We start from the raw sequence: 17,488 nt of genomic DNA on the forward strand, positions 1-17,488 counted from the left end.
GATTCTGGGTTGGCACTTAAGCCATGAAAGGCTAATATAAAAGTTAAGTGACATATGACATAGCAGATAAACAGGGAGTCCAGAACAGATTTTCTTTTTTTTTTCTTTTTTAAGATTTTATTTATTTATTTGACAGATCACAAGTAGGCAGAGAGGCAGGCAGAGAGAGGAAGAGAAGCAGGTTCCATGCTGCGCAGAGAGCCTGATGTGGGGCTCCATCCCAGGACCCTGAGATCATGACCTGAGCCAAAGGCAGAGGCTTTAACCCACTGAGCTACCCAGGCTCCCCCAGAACAGATTTTCTTGATGCATGTTTGCCCTTTCTGTTGTGCCAGCTGTGTCAGGAACTCCACTCTCCCAGTTACCACTTTTGCATTTTAGTTCCTTCTCTTTTCACCACACCTCACTTCTGCAGCTCCAGTTACCACCTGAGATTTTTAATTGGTAGTTTTACATTGACAGTTTGGGCCAGTTGAGCTGCTGTGATGCTGACATCACTGCCCAAGAACTGAAAGTTTAATCTTAAGCTTTTCCACAAATACATTACGATACATTCTGGCTGTACAATAATACAAAAGTAAAACTGGTACATTTTGTATGAGAACCACCATTTTGGATTATACCCTTTATCCCTTGGCTATGTACGAGAGATCAAAAAATAATCAATTGGTGAGCTTAATAAGCTTCATAATTTTATATTTCAGAATTTGAATATCCTATGTTCAAAATTCAAGTTTGTTATAGAATTCAACTGCCCAGGTGACCGATTTAATGTATATTGAGCTTCATGTAGACATTCTTAAATGGAGTCGCACAATCCTATAGGCTGTTTGCCATAAATCCAATGACAGTGTATACTCAGAAACTACAGGCATGGAGGGCTTAATTACAGCAAGCTAATGCCCTTTTATTACCTTGAAATCTTTTCAGTTGACCTTCTTCTATTATTCAATTCCATTACATACCAGTAATTGCATTTATTAAAGCCCATGCTTCTCCTTACAGGAAATGCTGATCTTTGTAAGTTTCAACTATAGGAAGGAAAATGTTCTTTAATAAATAATTGAAAGAATTTTCTACTTTTCACAGTTCAGTGCTGGTCCTTGCCATTTAGGCTCAGAGTATTTTATGAATGGTAACTAAATTATGGCATCTAGAAAATCATCTCTTCAAAAAATCTCACAAGGTGTACTGCATAGTAGCTTATTGTAAGTAGGTTAAATAGACTGGCTTTATCTCAAGTGGCTTACTGTATTAAAAAAGAGTTTAATATTTCGGCTTTACTGTTGAAACACCAAATGAATTCTGACACCTCTGATGAGATGATTAAAATAGGGAATTTTTTCTTTTGACAGCATTAACAAAGAGAGCATCGTAGATGTAGAAGGTGTAGTGAGAAAAGTGAATCAGAAAATTGGAAGCTGTACACAGCAAGATGTGGAGTTACATGTTCAAAAGGTAACTTTTTTCAAAATATAAAATTGGGTACAGAAATAGATTTGAATGGTTCTTATAACCATTCATATCAAACCTATGTGTTCTTAGAATTGATGTAAAATATTGAGATTTAGAAATTGATTACTGAATCAATTAGCTTTTGTTCTATAACAAACTACCCTAATACTTAAAACATTTATTTGCTCATGATTCTGTGCATGGGGCAGTTAGAGGCAGGTTGTCTGGGATGGCTCATCTACTCTGCATGACATCAACTGGACCTACTGCTGGTTCTGGGACATTTCTCCCTGTGGCCTCTGTTCATCCAGTGGGCTAGCCCAGGCTTGTTGACATGTACCAGAAGGGTTCCCAGCAGCAAGAGAGGGAAGCCCTAGCGGGCGAGCACCTTTCAAGCTTCTCTTTGAGTCATGATTGCTAAATATGTCATTTGTCAAAGCAAGTCACAGGAAATAACTTAGATTTAAGGGATGGAGAAAAAGATTCCACCTCTTGATGCAAAGAGAAGCAAGATCATTGAAAAAAAAACATGTATACAGGAGAATGAGGAATTATTAGAGCCATTTTTTGCCAACAATCTACCATATTCACATAGGGAAAAATATAAAACACATCTAAAAAGCTCTGTTCACTGTTATGAATATATTTTGCTATGAACTTTCTCTGACAATATATCTCTAAAGGCTGATTAATTATACTAATTCTTAATGATTATATTTCCTTGGGATTATAAGGAAATTATATTTCCTTATATTTCTGATACTTTATAGAGAAATCAAGAGACAAAACTCAGTTGGGTCTTACATTCCAGCAATAACTTCCTTTCTTTTTTTTTTTTTTTTAAAGATTTTATTTATTAATTTGACAGAGAGAAATTACAAGTAGATGGAGAGGCAGGCAGAGAGAGAGAGATAGGGAAGCAGGCTCCCTGCTGAGCAGAGAGCCCGACGCGGGACTCGATCCCAGGACCCTGAGATCATGACCTGAGCCACCCAGGCACCCCAATAACTTCCTTTCATATAAGATTTATCCCACATCTATTTTCTTCTCAGGCATAAAAACTTTAAGTGCTCCTTAACATTGACTTCTAAAACACTGTAAGTGAACTTACACATATTTAGTACTTTTGAAATAACCCTGCAGTTTTGAGCCTGCAGTTCTCAGATCCGGCCTAGTTTGTGTCTACAGATGCATCATAAAATTTCTTTTAAGGAGTACTCACTTCCTGCCCTCATCCCTGTATGTATATTTGCTTGTGTGTGAGCATATATAAGATAGAGCAGTCAAGCAGATTAACAGATGCAGAAAGTTAGTCTCATACACAGTCATCTGAGAGTAAGGTTGTATTTAACTGGAATTGTCATGGGAACTCTTCAAGACTTAGAAAATCTTGTGTGTTTTACTGACCTGACTTGCCAAGTTACTTTTTTTTCTTTGTGTAAGCTTCATTTCAAACCAACATCAAGAAGTGTGTAACCTAGTAAAGGCAAACCAACATAAGGGTATGCTGACCAAGTAAAATAACCCCTTATCTTCCAAGTAACATCTTTTTCAATACTTAAATAAATAAAATTTTAGTGAGTAGAGCAAGTAAGCATACTTCTGAAATATTCTAATTATCTAGCATTTAATACAAACTTAATAAATGCAGATGATAAATATAAAGCCTAAAGAACTTATAAATTTTGCCTTAATGGAAATAACTATAAAGTATCTCACAAAGTATGAAGTAGTATATCTTAAAAAGAGTCTTACAGTAAGCACTGGCACTTATCAGTTACTTGTTTATTCAGCCAGCAGTTACTGAGTACATACTTTGAGCCAGCACTGCATGAAGTTAGGGTGCTTACAACCTAATGAAGTAAATGTCTGCTAGTTATAAAAATAGCAGAGATAGCTGTTCCAGTCTACAATTTTGCATTGGAAATCAAGTTTCTGTTAACTCATCAAAAGGAAACACTATACTGAAGAATAGAAAATGGTGACAAACTATTTTATTATAAGGAGGATGGGAGTATCCTTCTGACACTTTCTTAAAGAGTCTGAGCTGAATGCTAAATGTGGTCTACCAACTGGAAGAATATCATTTCCTTTCCTGAATTAACTAAATTGGGTCTGTTTCCCTTTCATGCTTTAACAGGTTTTCCAGGCATAGTTGGGAGTAACTAATTAGGTAACCTGTTTTTAAGAGTAGCCAAAAACCCTAGCTCATTTTTTAGGACCTATCTGTGTTTTAGCTCTAAAATGTGCAATTAATATGAGTGAATTTAACAAATATAAAGGTATTTTAACAGCATAGAGGAATACAATCTATGGTAGCTCCAAACCAGGAGAGCAGCAGGAAATGAGATATAACATGTTTGATGAAAGGTGGAAAGGACGGGATATTTGGAAAAAGAATGAGGAAAAGAAGTTGACAGACAGCAGAGTTGGGCTGACTTCGGTCCTAGCAGTAGAAATGGCCAAGTGCTGTGAACAGTGATGATAACACATTTGTTTAGTGGCCCCTTCAAAAGAGCAGTGTTTTCATATTCTTTCCTCCATTAGATTCTTACCTCAGACCTTCTTTTATAGAACAGAATATTGAAACGCTGAGGTTAAGTGATTCGCCTAACAACAGCTTTTACATAACAAAGCAAGGCTTTAAGCTCAGACCTCTTGGCCCCAGTTAGTACTTATTTGTCACACTGGTATGCACATTAGAGTTTACAAAGTATTTGTATATATGTTCTCTCATTTGACTTCCAACAACCTAGGAAGGTTGGCAAAAAATACTATGATTCCCATTTTATAAGTGAAAAAACGTGTACATCTTTGTTTGATTTTAGTAGGTAGTTTCAGTTAAGATATATGCAAACATAGCTTCATATTTATGTCAGCTTTAGATTTTTTTTAAGTAAAAGATAACAGGTTTTGTGTGCTTCATGATATTTTTGGTAATCTCTCACTTTCAGATTTATGTGATCAGTTTGGCTGAACCCCGCCTGCCCCTGCAGCTGGATGATGCTGTTCGGCCTGAGGTGGAAGGAGAAGAGGTTAAAATTACATTTTTGAAATATTTTGCTTCCTCTGTATGTTTAATTTATAGATCATTGAAAACTTGATGTCCTACTTTTGTATGAAGCATACCTGTGAAGAGATTTGAGCTTCATTTTTTATCTAAATTTACTCTTCTATCAACAATTTTCAAATTTCTTGTTCTTAGGATGCCTTTACACTCTTAAAAATAACTTCCCCATAAACTTATGTTTTTATATATCTTTATCAATATTTATAATATTAGAAATTAAAATAGGAAAAATTTAGTATATATTAATACAGTAACAGTAATATATATGTGTTTTAATATATTAATCATATATGAATGATAAAAATCAAATTTTTGAAAATATTTTTTATGAAAAATATTTTCAAAACAAAAAATAGTTTAGTGTCAAGAGTGATATTGTCTTACATATCTACAGATCTTTGTAATGTCTGCCTTAGTAGACAACAATTAGGCCTTGCATCTGCCTCTGCATTTATTCTGTTGTGATAGCACACATCACGAAGCCTTGGAAATACTCAGTACCGAATGAAATCTGTCATTGTGAAAAATAGGTTTGGACTGTTATTTCATGGACTCCCTGAAAGTGTCTTTGGGACCTTCAGTGGTGCCCAGAACATACTTTGAGAATCACTACTCTGTCAACTTTTATCTGTTCCTTCAGTCTAACTAGCAGGTAAAATCGAGGAATCAATGAAGGTACAAGTGGTTAAATTCTTCTGATGTTCCAGTAATGAGGCAAAGCTTTGGTGGGGTGGGAGAGGGAAACAAAGCATTAACTTCTGTTTATTTGCATTTCTCTTTTTTCTATCTCTCTTTTAACAATAGTTTCTCTGTAGCCCTACTACTTATTTCTTGGATTCCTAATTTGGGGGTATAATATTAACCACATAAGCACACCTCTTCTCACTTAAAAGTAAACATGGCTTCTTAAAACTGTGTGTTCTTAAAATTAGTAAAATCTGTTTTTTCCTCTCTTTTTAGGAAGGAAGAGCTACTGTTAATCAGGATACAAGATTAGACAACAGAGTCATTGATCTTAGGGTATGCCTCATTTATTTATTAAATGACATGACTTTGGCGAAATCAAGGGGGGTAGGAGTAATACCACACCTCTCTCAGACTTAGAGAACTAATTGACATTTGCCTGTACATATGACAATACAAGAAACAATTTACCTTTCTGACTGACCTTTCCCCTAAATATAATTGCAGACAACAAGGATAGTCAAGTAATAATTTACAGGATATTGACCTGCTTTATTTTAAAACAACAAAGGAACATGAAGCTAATAAGTGGGCTTACTGCCAGGTGATACCTATTTTAGACAAATTAGTAATTAAAAACACAACCATTAATATCACTATAAAATTATGAAAGATGCTATATGCACATTTTAGAATGCAGACCAGGTGGATATTAGTAATTAATGCCTTAATCCTTTGAATTTGATCTGAGCACAAAATTAATAATAAAGAGGTAGTTGGCCCTGGTGATTTATTTAGTAATCTCATAGGTCTTCTATTTCCCTTTCTGATTTGGTTGCAAGTGAAAGAGTTCAGTGGTTTCATCATTGTAGTAAAACCAATGTCATCTTTCTTTCTTAATGTTTGACCACATCTTCCTCCTTAAATACTCTACCTAAAGCTTAAATCCTTTGTCACCTTAGAAGTTCTTTTCAACTTTTCTGCAATAGTATGGGTCTACCTTTTTTATACACTCATATGTCACCCCTGATTTTTTGCATTTTTGTCCCTTTTCCTTTTCTGTTTTAATCTATAGTCTATAGGAAGAGCTATAACAATAATCAAAAGTCCTCTTGATACTGCCTAGAAACCTCAGAGTTTTCATAATTTGGGCCACAGTAGATAGACACCATACTCTTTTTGCCTGTGCTGTTTATTCACACAAGTTATTGGTTGTGCCTGTACAGTTTGGTACCGATGTATTTTTCTTTGGCATCTCTTTTTTTTTTTTTTTTTTTTTTTTAATTTAAATTCATTGCCACTGTTGAAAAGTGGGGATTTATCCATTGAATCTAGATGGCTTTTCTTAAAAAGTTGGAGGTGAATTGGCAATACTCTGGCATGGCAACATTAGCTAGCACTCTAGATGGACCATTATGTCCTCTGCTATGCCCTCCCTGCACCATCCAGCAAGTATCATTCCATTTATGTTATTTGTCTGGTCCTTGTAAGCATTCACATTTTTTTTTATATTTATTTATTGAGAGAGAGGGAGAGAGCTCACATGCACACACATACACACAAGCTGGAGGAGGGGGTGACAAAAGGAGAGGGAGAGAATGTCAAGCAGACTCCCTGCCAAGCACTGAGCTGGGAGCATGAAGCAAGCCTTGATCTCATGATGCTGAGATCATGACCAGTGGAAATCAATAGTCTGACACTTAATAGGCTGAGCCCCTCAGGTACCTCTAAGCATTCACATTTTTAACCCCTGCTTTGTACATTTTGGAAACTATTGTGTTCTTAAAATCTTTTAAGCATCTTAGTTTATATCTAAACTACTCTCTAATCTTTTATAGGCTCAGCAGAGTCAAGTTGGAGATGTCAGAGATTTTAAAGAGTAAAATTGCCATTCTCCTATAATGGGAAAAATTCTAAGATATATCCTTATACTAATTGTCATATAACCTAACTTTTCTCTCATATAATGAACTGTCTTCTTTGTGAACCTTCCAGGCAGGTGGCCTGATTAGAAAATACTCCATCTCAGTTAATGTGTCAAATTGATTTCATTAGATTTTATTATTGTCTTTTAGACATCAACAAGTCAGGCAGTCTTCCGTCTCCAGTCTGGCATCTGCCATCTTTTCCGTGAAACTTTAATTAACAAGGGTTTTGTGGAAATCCAAACTCCTAAAATTATCTCAGGTATGCTTTAAGACATTTCTCTTAATTTTTAAAAATAAATTTGCTTTCTCCCAAATTGTTTAATATTTTTTAATTAACATATAATGTATTATTTGCCCCAGGGGTACAGGTCTGTGAATCTTTAGGCTTACACATTTCACAGCACTCACCATAGCACATACCCTCCCCAGTCCCCTGGTTTATCCCAGCCACCCTATCTTACCCCCAACCCCCCAGCAACCCTCTGTTTTGTGAGATTAAGAGTCTCTTATGGTTTGTCTCCCTCCCGTTCCCATCTTGTTTCATTTTTTCTTTCCCTACCCCCAACAGCCCCCTGCACTGCCTCTCAATTTCCTCATTAATTTTTTTTTAATTTGAGAATCCCAACTGTCCCTTAAGGTTAATCCATGAGACTTTTTATTTTGAAGACTGTGCAGCACATATCACTGACATCAATAATACAGCATCTCCTTGTTTCAGAAGTCATTATGTGCTAGTGATTATAAAATAAGGCAGTAACACATGAAGCAAGATTATTATTATGTAAGTTGCACCAGAAACTACTTTCATTATATAGGTTTCTTTCTAAATTGGTATTGCAATTTTGTTTTGTATATACTGCATTGTAATATTACTAACTACTACAAGTGGGAAAATCTCATTAATTCTCATTCTTATATGAGAACCTTATTTTAATCATTTTATCCTTTTTGGAGTTGCTTAAATAACACTAAAAAAATGTGTTACAAATGGCATTTAATTATAAATCAAGAATTGAACATTGCATTCTTGATACTTAGAAAGATCAATAATATCATTTCCTTTTTGAAAAAAATGTTTACAACTCCAAAGGAGCTTTAATAGATTCGAAATTGATGCAGAAGGGGTGTGTATATATCTGATGATGTAAAGTGAAGGTACAGCCAAAGAAGTAAATCTGTCCTAAATATAAACGGTTTAAAATCAGTGTCGTTTCTCTGAAAAAAAATTTTTTTACATGAAATACTTAAAAGTATGAACTGTTTTTATTAGAAATTTGCATTGATAATCTTGCAGTTGGCTATAATAGCATAAATGTTTACATTTCAGCTGCCAGTGAAGGAGGAGCCAATGTATTTACTGTGTCATATTTTAAAAACAATGCATATCTGGCCCAGTCCCCACAGCTATACAAGCAAATGTGTATTTGTGCTGATTTTGAGAAGGTTTTCTGTATTGGACCAGGTAAGGTTTTGGTGGTTATGATTTTCTCGAAATTTTATTGATTGTACCATAGTTATGGTTTGGTTTTTGTTTTTGTTTTTGTTTTAAAGATTTTATTTATTTGTCAGAGAGAGAGTGGAAGAGAGAGCGAGCACAGGCAGACAGAATGGCAGGCAGAGGCAGAGAGAGAAGCAGGCTCCCTGCCGAGCAAAGAGCCCGATGTGGGACTCGATCCCAGGACGCTGGGACCATGACCTGAGCCGAAGGCAGCTGCTTAACCAACTGAGCCACCCAGTCGTCCCCATAGTTATGGTTTTAAGAACACATTTTACATTCACACATTCTGGAAGCTTAAATCCTTTCATATGGTGGCTAAATAAACACTTTTAGGTAAAAATGACAAATGTGGTTGGGTAGACATTTCCTAAAATAAAAATTTTAAAAATGTATGCTCAGTAGTTAAGAAGTAGTTGAATATCATTTATGTGGATAGATTCATAAGCATTTTATATTCCTACAGAAGATTGCTGAAAAAAAATGTTTACCTTGGGAATAACTCATTTTTTAAAAATGCATGCTTTGAGAATATGTATACCCTCTGAAATATATCTGAGTATATTATTTATTATTATTTCAGTATAATTAGAACAGAATTAGCTGGGGCACCTGGGTGGCTCAGTGGGTTAAAGCCTCTGCCTTCAGCTCAGGGTTCTGGGATCCAGCCGTGCATAGGGCTCTCTGCTCAGCGGGGAACCTGCATCCGCCCCGCCCCCACCACCACCCAACTTTCTGCCTACTTGTGATCTGTCTGTCAAATAATAAAATCTTTAAAAAAAAAAAAGAACAGACTTAGCTTCTGTTTGGACTTGCCTTTTTAACTCTCCATGAACAGGAAAGAACAAGTAGTTGCAATCTTACAAATGATGTATTTTGTTGTCCTTGATAGCCCCTTACTATTCTTCTAAGTTTACAAATGTACCTCTGTGTACTTTGCTTCTAATTTTATTTTGAAGCTGCTTTGTTTTACTATTACTGTTTGTACTGTTCTTAGTATTGAGAATATGCGAAAGTCCATTAGAAATTAAAAGTTAAGCATGGACACATAATCATGTGGTAAATTCTTTAATGAAGCTGACTATAGGCAAAAACTAGCTTTGCTTCATTCTGTAAAACTTACCAAGTTATTTTATATATGTAAGCTTTTTGTAGCTGAAAAAGAATTAAATGCCTGCTGTTAGAGAAACTGGCAAGAGCATTAATTGTGTTAATTCTCTGAATTTATTAACTAATTTGTTGAATGCCTACTGCATACATAGCCTGTGCTAGATAACATGTACATAAAAGAAAAATCAGCCAGCACTTCTCAAATGTTAATGTGTGCATGAATCACTTGAGGATCTTGTTGAAATGCAGATTCTGATCAGTAGGTCTGAAGGGAGGCTTGAGATTCTGCAGTTCTCACAAGCTCCCAGGTACTGCTGATGCTGCCAATTTGTAGACCATGTTTTGAGTGACAAGGTAATAAACATTGTCCCTTCTCCCAAGACAGAATAAGACATGCATATATATAGCAGTTACAAGAAATAATCAACCAATTGTCACAGCAAATAATCAGATTGTGTTATTCAATCAGCAGATTGGTGTTAATTATGTAGTATAGATAGTGTAAAAAGAGGGAGAAGATGGAATTTGCTAGAGTTACCATAAACGCAAACTGAAGTGGGTTTAAGAACAGAGTAGGAGATACAGACTACAAAAAAAATGGCACTCTAGTCCGCAGAAGCAGAATAAGTGAAGATCATGTGAGAAAATAAAAGTGAGACTACATAGTGTTAAGAAGAAATGGAAAATAAAGGGTAAGATTAAATATGAAAGCATAAAGGCTTTAGGTTTTTTGTCATTTTATATTCTGTTGCAGTGCCATTTGGGAACCACTGATGATCAGTAGTTAATTAGTTAATTACTGAGCAAGGATGTGTTGTAGGAATCTTGATCTTAAAGTGATGTGAAAGATGGAGCAGAGCTAGAGTCAGGAAGACTGGAAAAAGTAGAAAGTGCAGTAAGCACAGTAAGAGCTGGACAGAGGTAATGGCTGGAATATATATAATGTTACTTCACTGGTACAGATTTCATTTAGCTTAAGTTTTAATAAAATTGAGAAGAACTCACTATATTGAACCTGAGAAGACACTTCAGGATCTTGCATTCCCGTAGGATTCTTCAAAGCCTTACTTATTAATACACATTTGTTACAGCTTTAACTGCGTGACTGTAGGGAGTTGGCAATGAGCTTGCTGTCCAAGAAAATGCTGAAATATATGGCTTATCAACTCTTTCAAGAACCCTATAATAAAGAAAATAATACCATTTGAGTACTAGTAAATAAAATTTTGTGCTTAAGTCCCAATTTTTCCAAAACTTTAAAACACCATTTAATATTTATTTCTTTTAATAATGTTACAGTATTCAGAGCTGAAGACTCAAATACCCACAGACATCTAACTGAATTTGTTGGTTTGGACATTGAAATGGCTTTTAATTACCATTACCATGAAGTTGTGGAAGAAATTGCTGACACCTTAGTACAAATATTCAAAGGACTCCAAAAAAGGTAAAAACAAATAATCTATATCCCTAGATGGACTTAATGTCTAATCAGTTTGGGTTCTTCAAAATAATTATTGAATTGAAACATGTAAAACTAAGTTTCTATTGAACATACATATATGTATGGGATAGAGGACTTTCCACTTAGATGATCAATAGTTAATTAGTGAAAAAATGAACACCAAAAATAGTACTTCTGGATCCAAATCAGTTGGGACTTCAGCTAGTAAAACCTTATTTTGGTGGGGAGGTTTACCAGATTGTGAACCAACCTAACTATATTTTTTTCCTTTATGTTATATCCTGAATGTCTGAAAGAAATAGAGCCTATGTTACTTTTATAGCAGTTTATTATTAAACTGGTAATGGTAATAATGTGGTGATAAGAATTTTTCAGAAAATTATTAGACATGTTCAGGATGTTCAGAAAATTGAATTATGTAAAATGTTCACGTTAGGTACAACCTCTAAACTGGCAAATAGTTTCTCCCTTAAAGGTCATTGAAAGTTGTTTACTTGTGATGATGCTTAACACAGAGAAAATAGGAAAAGAAAATGGAAGATAAGTTAAGTAGGATCAAGAGAGTCTTTTTTTCCTTTCTCCCTACTTGAGACAGTACTTAAATATTAAATAAGCTGTAGTAGATTTATCTAGCACTTTGATAACTGACAGAGGGCTATATTTGAAATTTTTATTTAAAGACCACTGATTTAACTCTTAAATTGTTGATGTATTTGGATATGCTTCATTGATACTTAAAAAGAGTTCAGAAATACTGTGAATCTTATTTACTGCAATTGCAAGTCTAATGAGTAATTTCAAGGACACAGAAATTAATCTTTCATCTTACAAAGATCTTATAGCATAAGGACTGATATTTTCCAAGCATTCTCTGCATTGCATTGGTACATTGATGACTAGCTAATTGTAGACAGCCTTTTTTTTTTAAACTTTTGTTCTCTGAAACATTTCAGTACCATTTATTTTAAGCAATTTTCATTCAGATAGTCTATAGAACAACTAATGTTTCCTTATAAAATCAAATACCTTTTGAAACTACAGTGAAGGAGCAGAGCTTTTCTCATTTTCTTTTCATATTTATAATTCAGAAAAGTTTCTGAAGCCCATTTATTTTGCGTGTTGATATCTTCTCTCTATAATATTGGGATATGAAATTTCTAATTCGGTTTTTGTAATAACAGATCAAGCATTAATTGGACCCTTGGGATTAATCAAATCTTTGTTTACAAATTAGAGATTCAAACACCATCATCACTGGACTTTTTCAAGTAGATTTAAGGTGGCAACCTAGAAATAAAAGCCTTCTTTTTTTTTTTTTTAAGATTTTATTTATTTGACAAAGAGATCACAAGTACGCAGAGAGGCAGGATGGGGGGTGGGAAGCAGACTCCTTGCCAAGCAGAGAGCCTGATGTGGGGCTCGATCCCAGGACCCTGAGATCATGACCTGAGCTGAAGGCAGAGGCCTAACCTACTGTGCCACCCAGGTGCCCCAAAAACCTTCTTTTTATATTCTGTAAGTCATTTAGGAATTTTAAGTTTCTCTCAGTTGTCAGCTGGGTTATCTGGCGTGTGTCATGATACCTCTGAAGTTTATCCTTAGTACTTATCCCTCATAGAAGAGTAATAGACAAGTGTATTTTAAAATATTGACAGACATGATTAGATTAATATCCAAAGCAAAGAAAGGCAATTTAGAAATCAGTTATTGGGATCTTCTTAATGCTTCTTACATCAAGATTTGAATAAACTAATGGCTAAGCTTTATTGCTCCCATGAAAGTGTTTAAGACTAATCAGGAAATGATAATGTTTTAATTTCTACTGTTTTCATGGAATATAAACATACCTTTTCAATTCTATTAATTAAGTAAAATTTCAAGACACTTAAAAAAAGAGACTAGCCTAATGAACCCCAGGTACTCCTCACCCACTTTGAACCATTGTTAACTCATGGCCAATTTTGTTTACCCATTTCTGCCACCCCCTGTTATTTTGAAGCAGATCCCAGCTATCATTTCATCCATAAATGGCAAAAATAATTATTTTTAAATATTACTAAAAAAATAATCTTCCACAATTCAATACAGTAAACATGTGTCATGTGCCTGCTGTTTGAAGGCTAGACACTGTACTATAGTGGTTATTAAAATGGGAGATTGGCACTCACAGACTTAGAATATAATGGGAGAGGCGCCTGGATGGCTCAGTGGGTTAAGCCTCTGCCTTCAGCTCAGGTCATGATCTCAGGGTCCTGGGATCGAGCCCCACATCAGGCTCTCTGCTCGGCGGGGGGCCTGCTTCTCCCTTCTCTCTGCCTGCCTCTCTGTCCACTTGTGATCTCTCTCTCTGTCAAATAAATAAATAAAAATTAAAAATTTTAAAAAAGAATATAATGGGAATGGGGGAAAAGAAAACATATTCATTAATTTGGTCTACATTGAGGATAACAAGTGTTAAAGGACTAAAAAGTTCTTTTTAATACTTCTTCAAATGGGTATTTTATATTACTAACAGTGTTAGCTGATAGGAGTTACAAAGTTTTTAATACTTTAATGACACTGTGGTGACAAAACAAGAGGAGACTAAGAAATGTGTTAAATACTTTGAGCATTTAAATTTCATTTCTAATGTAAATAATTTCTTGATAACACTTTTTCTTAGTGCATACACTGATTCAAAGAATGATTTTATGTGACATGGATAGGTACTCAATAACTACCAGATATTTTTTCTTAGCTGTTTCTACTACTACGGAAGAGCCTGAAAGTCTCTAAGGGGATTTTTGTATTGAGGCTGATTTTACACAAAACAACTCTCTCTAAAAGCATTTCCTAAAGGGCACCTGGGTTGCTCAGTTGGTTAAGCATCCAGCTTTTGATTTTGGGTCTGGTCATGATCTCAGGGTTGTGAGGTTGAGCCCTGCATCAGGCTCGGCAGTGAGCACGAGCTTGCTTGAGATCCTCCTTCTCTCTTTCCCTCTGCTCCTCCTCCCTCTAAAAACTTAAATAAATATTAAATAAAATAAAAGCATTTCCTTTTGAGTTACTTCTGAATTTCAAAATTGTTATCAGGAGAACACATAGAACTAATAGAATGTAGACTCCACTCTTAGAGAATGGGTTCCCCAGACACCTAGGAGGGTCTGTGGGGCTCAGCTGAAAAAGGCACTTGGTTGATCATGGAGCTGCTGCCACTCCTGAAGCTACTCAGATTGCCCTTTCCTCATCACTGCACAGGAATATAGTGATTCCTATGAAATGTTAAAATTGTTATTTCTTTGTTTGAAAAAAAAAAAAAGGATATCAACTTGTAGAAGAATAAAGCTATCTGCTCATTACTTCACTTGTATTAGTAAAATTTTTCTTAAAAATTGTTTATGTATTGCCACAGTGACCTCTTGTGGGGAAAACACGACACTTTTTTTTTTTTTAACTCTATCATTGTACAAATAGGTTTCAAACTGAAATTCAGACAGTGAATAAACAATTCCCATGTGAACCATTCAAATTTTTGGAACCAACTTTAAGACTCGAGTACTGTGAAGCATTGGCTATGCTTAGGGAAGCTGGAATCGAAATGGGAGATGAAGAAGATCTGAGGTTTGACTTTGTGATTTTTTAAACTTTAGTAATTAGGTTTAAGGTATGAATGAATGAGTATATAATGAATGATGATTTTTTTCCACCCAGATGATAAGCTTCAGTTTCATTAACTTTGGTGTATGATGCTGTTTTGTTTAATGTGTGGTCTGAAATAAAATACTATGTTCAATGTGGTTTGCCTGAGCTTTGATAATTTTGTCTATAAACACCATTTTTTACCCTATCACACACCCATATTTGTAACACTCTAAAGAATATATAGGGACTTTGGCCTGTGATTTTTATCATCTAATATGTTACCTCTCTTTCTAAATCAGTGGTGTTTGAGAGGGTGGAAAGCAGTCTTAATCCATTCCCACACAGGATTGGAGCATAAAATTGATGTCTCCAAAGTTATAAAAATATGTGTTCTTTATTTGTTATATAGTATTATGTTATCTAAATTCAGATCATAAAAATAACTTATAATTTTGAATAAACTATGTGGTTTAATAAACTACTATCTACGGTACTTATATTTTTCTCCAAGGTTCTTAAAATATTTAACATTTTAAAATATTTAAGTACTTGCAATAATTTATATGGAAATAGGATTGAAAGGAGTGGTTATTGTCTTTCTTAAGGCTCTTTTTAAGCATATTTTGTTCAAAACCCTTATTTTTGTTTAACAGAAACATACATTTATGGTTTTAAGCATCTCCTTCATAGATTACATTTTTAAGGCAAACTATACATTCTATAATTATTTTAAGCTGAGCAGTATTTTCTTAAGCATTTTGGCAGTTGTTCTTACCTAAGATAAAAGCTAAAGTAACAGCATCTCAGCTCTAAAAACACTATTACATTTTAAAGACTTGGAAATACTGATTTTTATTTTATAAACCTTTGATAAGTAGTAACAAAAGGAGAGACCATCTTGAAGTAGAGCTGCTTAATGGCAAAAATAGCCTATTTGCTATAGTGAACTTTATATATAATTGTAGGAAATTATATCATCTGTGTTATTTCTGAATCTATTAATTGCTACATCTGTTTATTATTTTATTTAAGTGTTTTTGAGCAGCACCTACTAAATGTCACTGTACTTGCCTTTTATAAAAGGAGGATAGACAACAATGTATTGGCCAAATTTTTATCCTTTGAGAACCTCAAATGAGAGGGGCCTTATTCACTTAAAACTTCTTAAGTTGCTATTTGATCTTCAAACACCGAATTTCATGAGGGTTTTTATTTTTATTTTTCAGTACACCAAATGAAAAACTGTTGGGTCGTTTGGTAAAGGAAAAGGTAGGACTCTTGTGCATGCTGGATTTCTTTTTCTAAATCTGAAACATATTCTGATACTAAACAGTTACAGTAGGAACAGTCTTACGCAGGGAAGACTTTTTTTTTAATTTTTGGAAAAATAAAAAATATTCAGACCAGTTTTGCTCCGTCAGTTTGATTAGCTCAGTATCTTTTTTTTGCACTGAGTTGTACTGAAGTCCCTCTAGAAGTGATACCTGGCGGCGCCTGGGTGGCTCAGTCCTTAGGTGTCTGCCTTTGGCTCTGTTCATCTTCCCAGGGTCCTGGGATCCAGCCCGACATCGGGCTCCCTGCTCTCCCACTCCACTTGCTTGTGTTCCCTCTTTCGCTGCCTCTCTATCAAAAATAAATAAAATCTTTTAAAAACATAAGTAAATAAAAAATAAAAGTGGTATCTGTATCAGACTGTCAGATTAGTCAGAAACAATCTCAAGATGATTTGAAATTATTTAGAAATGGCCTTCCTTGGGTACCCCCTGATAACTCATGGGACTTGAAAGTGAATGGGTTTCTTTTTGCCCTCTTTTTTGAAAGCTGCTTTCCTGTCTCATTTTCTAAAACTCCAAAGAATATAAAAGTTGAATTTAATGTGGTCTTCCAGGAAATTAAAGAGATGTGTAAATGAAAACAGTCCTTGAGCTCCTCCTGCTGGCTGCACTTAAAATTGACTGGGGAGCTAATGTATTTCTGAAAGTGCAGTGTGGAGTTTATACCTTTAAAATGCTGTTTCAGCAGAGCAGAGTCCAGTTTGTCATCTCTGTTGACATTCCTTCTATGCTTGAGTTTTAGCAAAAATGTTTAACATCAAAACAGTTGAAATTTGATTGGTTTCTTTGTAATTAAATCAGCATCATATAGTAACTATTCTTTGTAAAAAAAAATGTCATAATTTCATGTAAATGTTATTTATCTCAGGTACAGTTCTCATATGAAGAAAACTACCAAATTTCTTTTAGGTGCCTGCATGAAAATTTAAGTTACTGGGAAAATAATCAAGGTTTTGGGAAAGATGAATATTGGAAAAGGTGTCAGTTTTTCCTAAAATAATTTATAGATCTAATGTGGTTTTTGTGAAACCCAAGGAGATTTAGGATAATTTAACAGAAAGTTAACAAATTGCATCTGAAAGAGTAAACGAATTAGATTAGCAAAGAATAAAAACAAAATTCAAAGTTTATTGCAGCATAGTTGTCAGTTGGGAAGAAATTGGAAAGAGATTACGTGTCCAGAATAAAAAGAAGAAAACAAATATTTGAAGTATGATTGAATTGTCAGTAGCTCCCACAGTTTAAGTATTAGAGAAATTTATAACGTGATGGCAAAATACTATAGGATACAGATGTTACTTGAAAGAAGCAGAGTACTTATTGTAT

At 34.7% G+C, this 17,488-nt stretch overlaps 1 protein-coding gene across 1 annotated transcript in view; it reads left to right on the plus strand.

Moving 5' to 3' along the window:
• Positions 1-17,488, plus strand: part of DARS1 (aspartyl-tRNA synthetase 1) — a 62,561-nt gene that overhangs the window by 39,559 nt on the left and 5,514 nt on the right. The window contains exons 5-12 of the mRNA XM_059394374.1: positions 1,356-1,458; positions 4,410-4,490; positions 5,486-5,545; positions 7,285-7,396; positions 8,465-8,599; positions 11,042-11,189; positions 14,661-14,807; positions 16,055-16,097. Coding sequence (XP_059250357.1) covers positions 1,356-1,458; positions 4,410-4,490; positions 5,486-5,545; positions 7,285-7,396; positions 8,465-8,599; positions 11,042-11,189; positions 14,661-14,807; positions 16,055-16,097 — 829 coding nt within the window. The remainder of the gene's footprint in view (positions 1-1,355; positions 1,459-4,409; positions 4,491-5,485; positions 5,546-7,284; positions 7,397-8,464; positions 8,600-11,041; positions 11,190-14,660; positions 14,808-16,054; positions 16,098-17,488) is intronic.

This window comes from Mustela nigripes, chromosome 3 (genome assembly GCF_022355385.1).
Source record: "Mustela nigripes isolate SB6536 chromosome 3, MUSNIG.SB6536, whole genome shotgun sequence".
NCBI classification, from domain to species: domain Eukaryota; kingdom Metazoa; phylum Chordata; class Mammalia; order Carnivora; family Mustelidae; genus Mustela; species Mustela nigripes.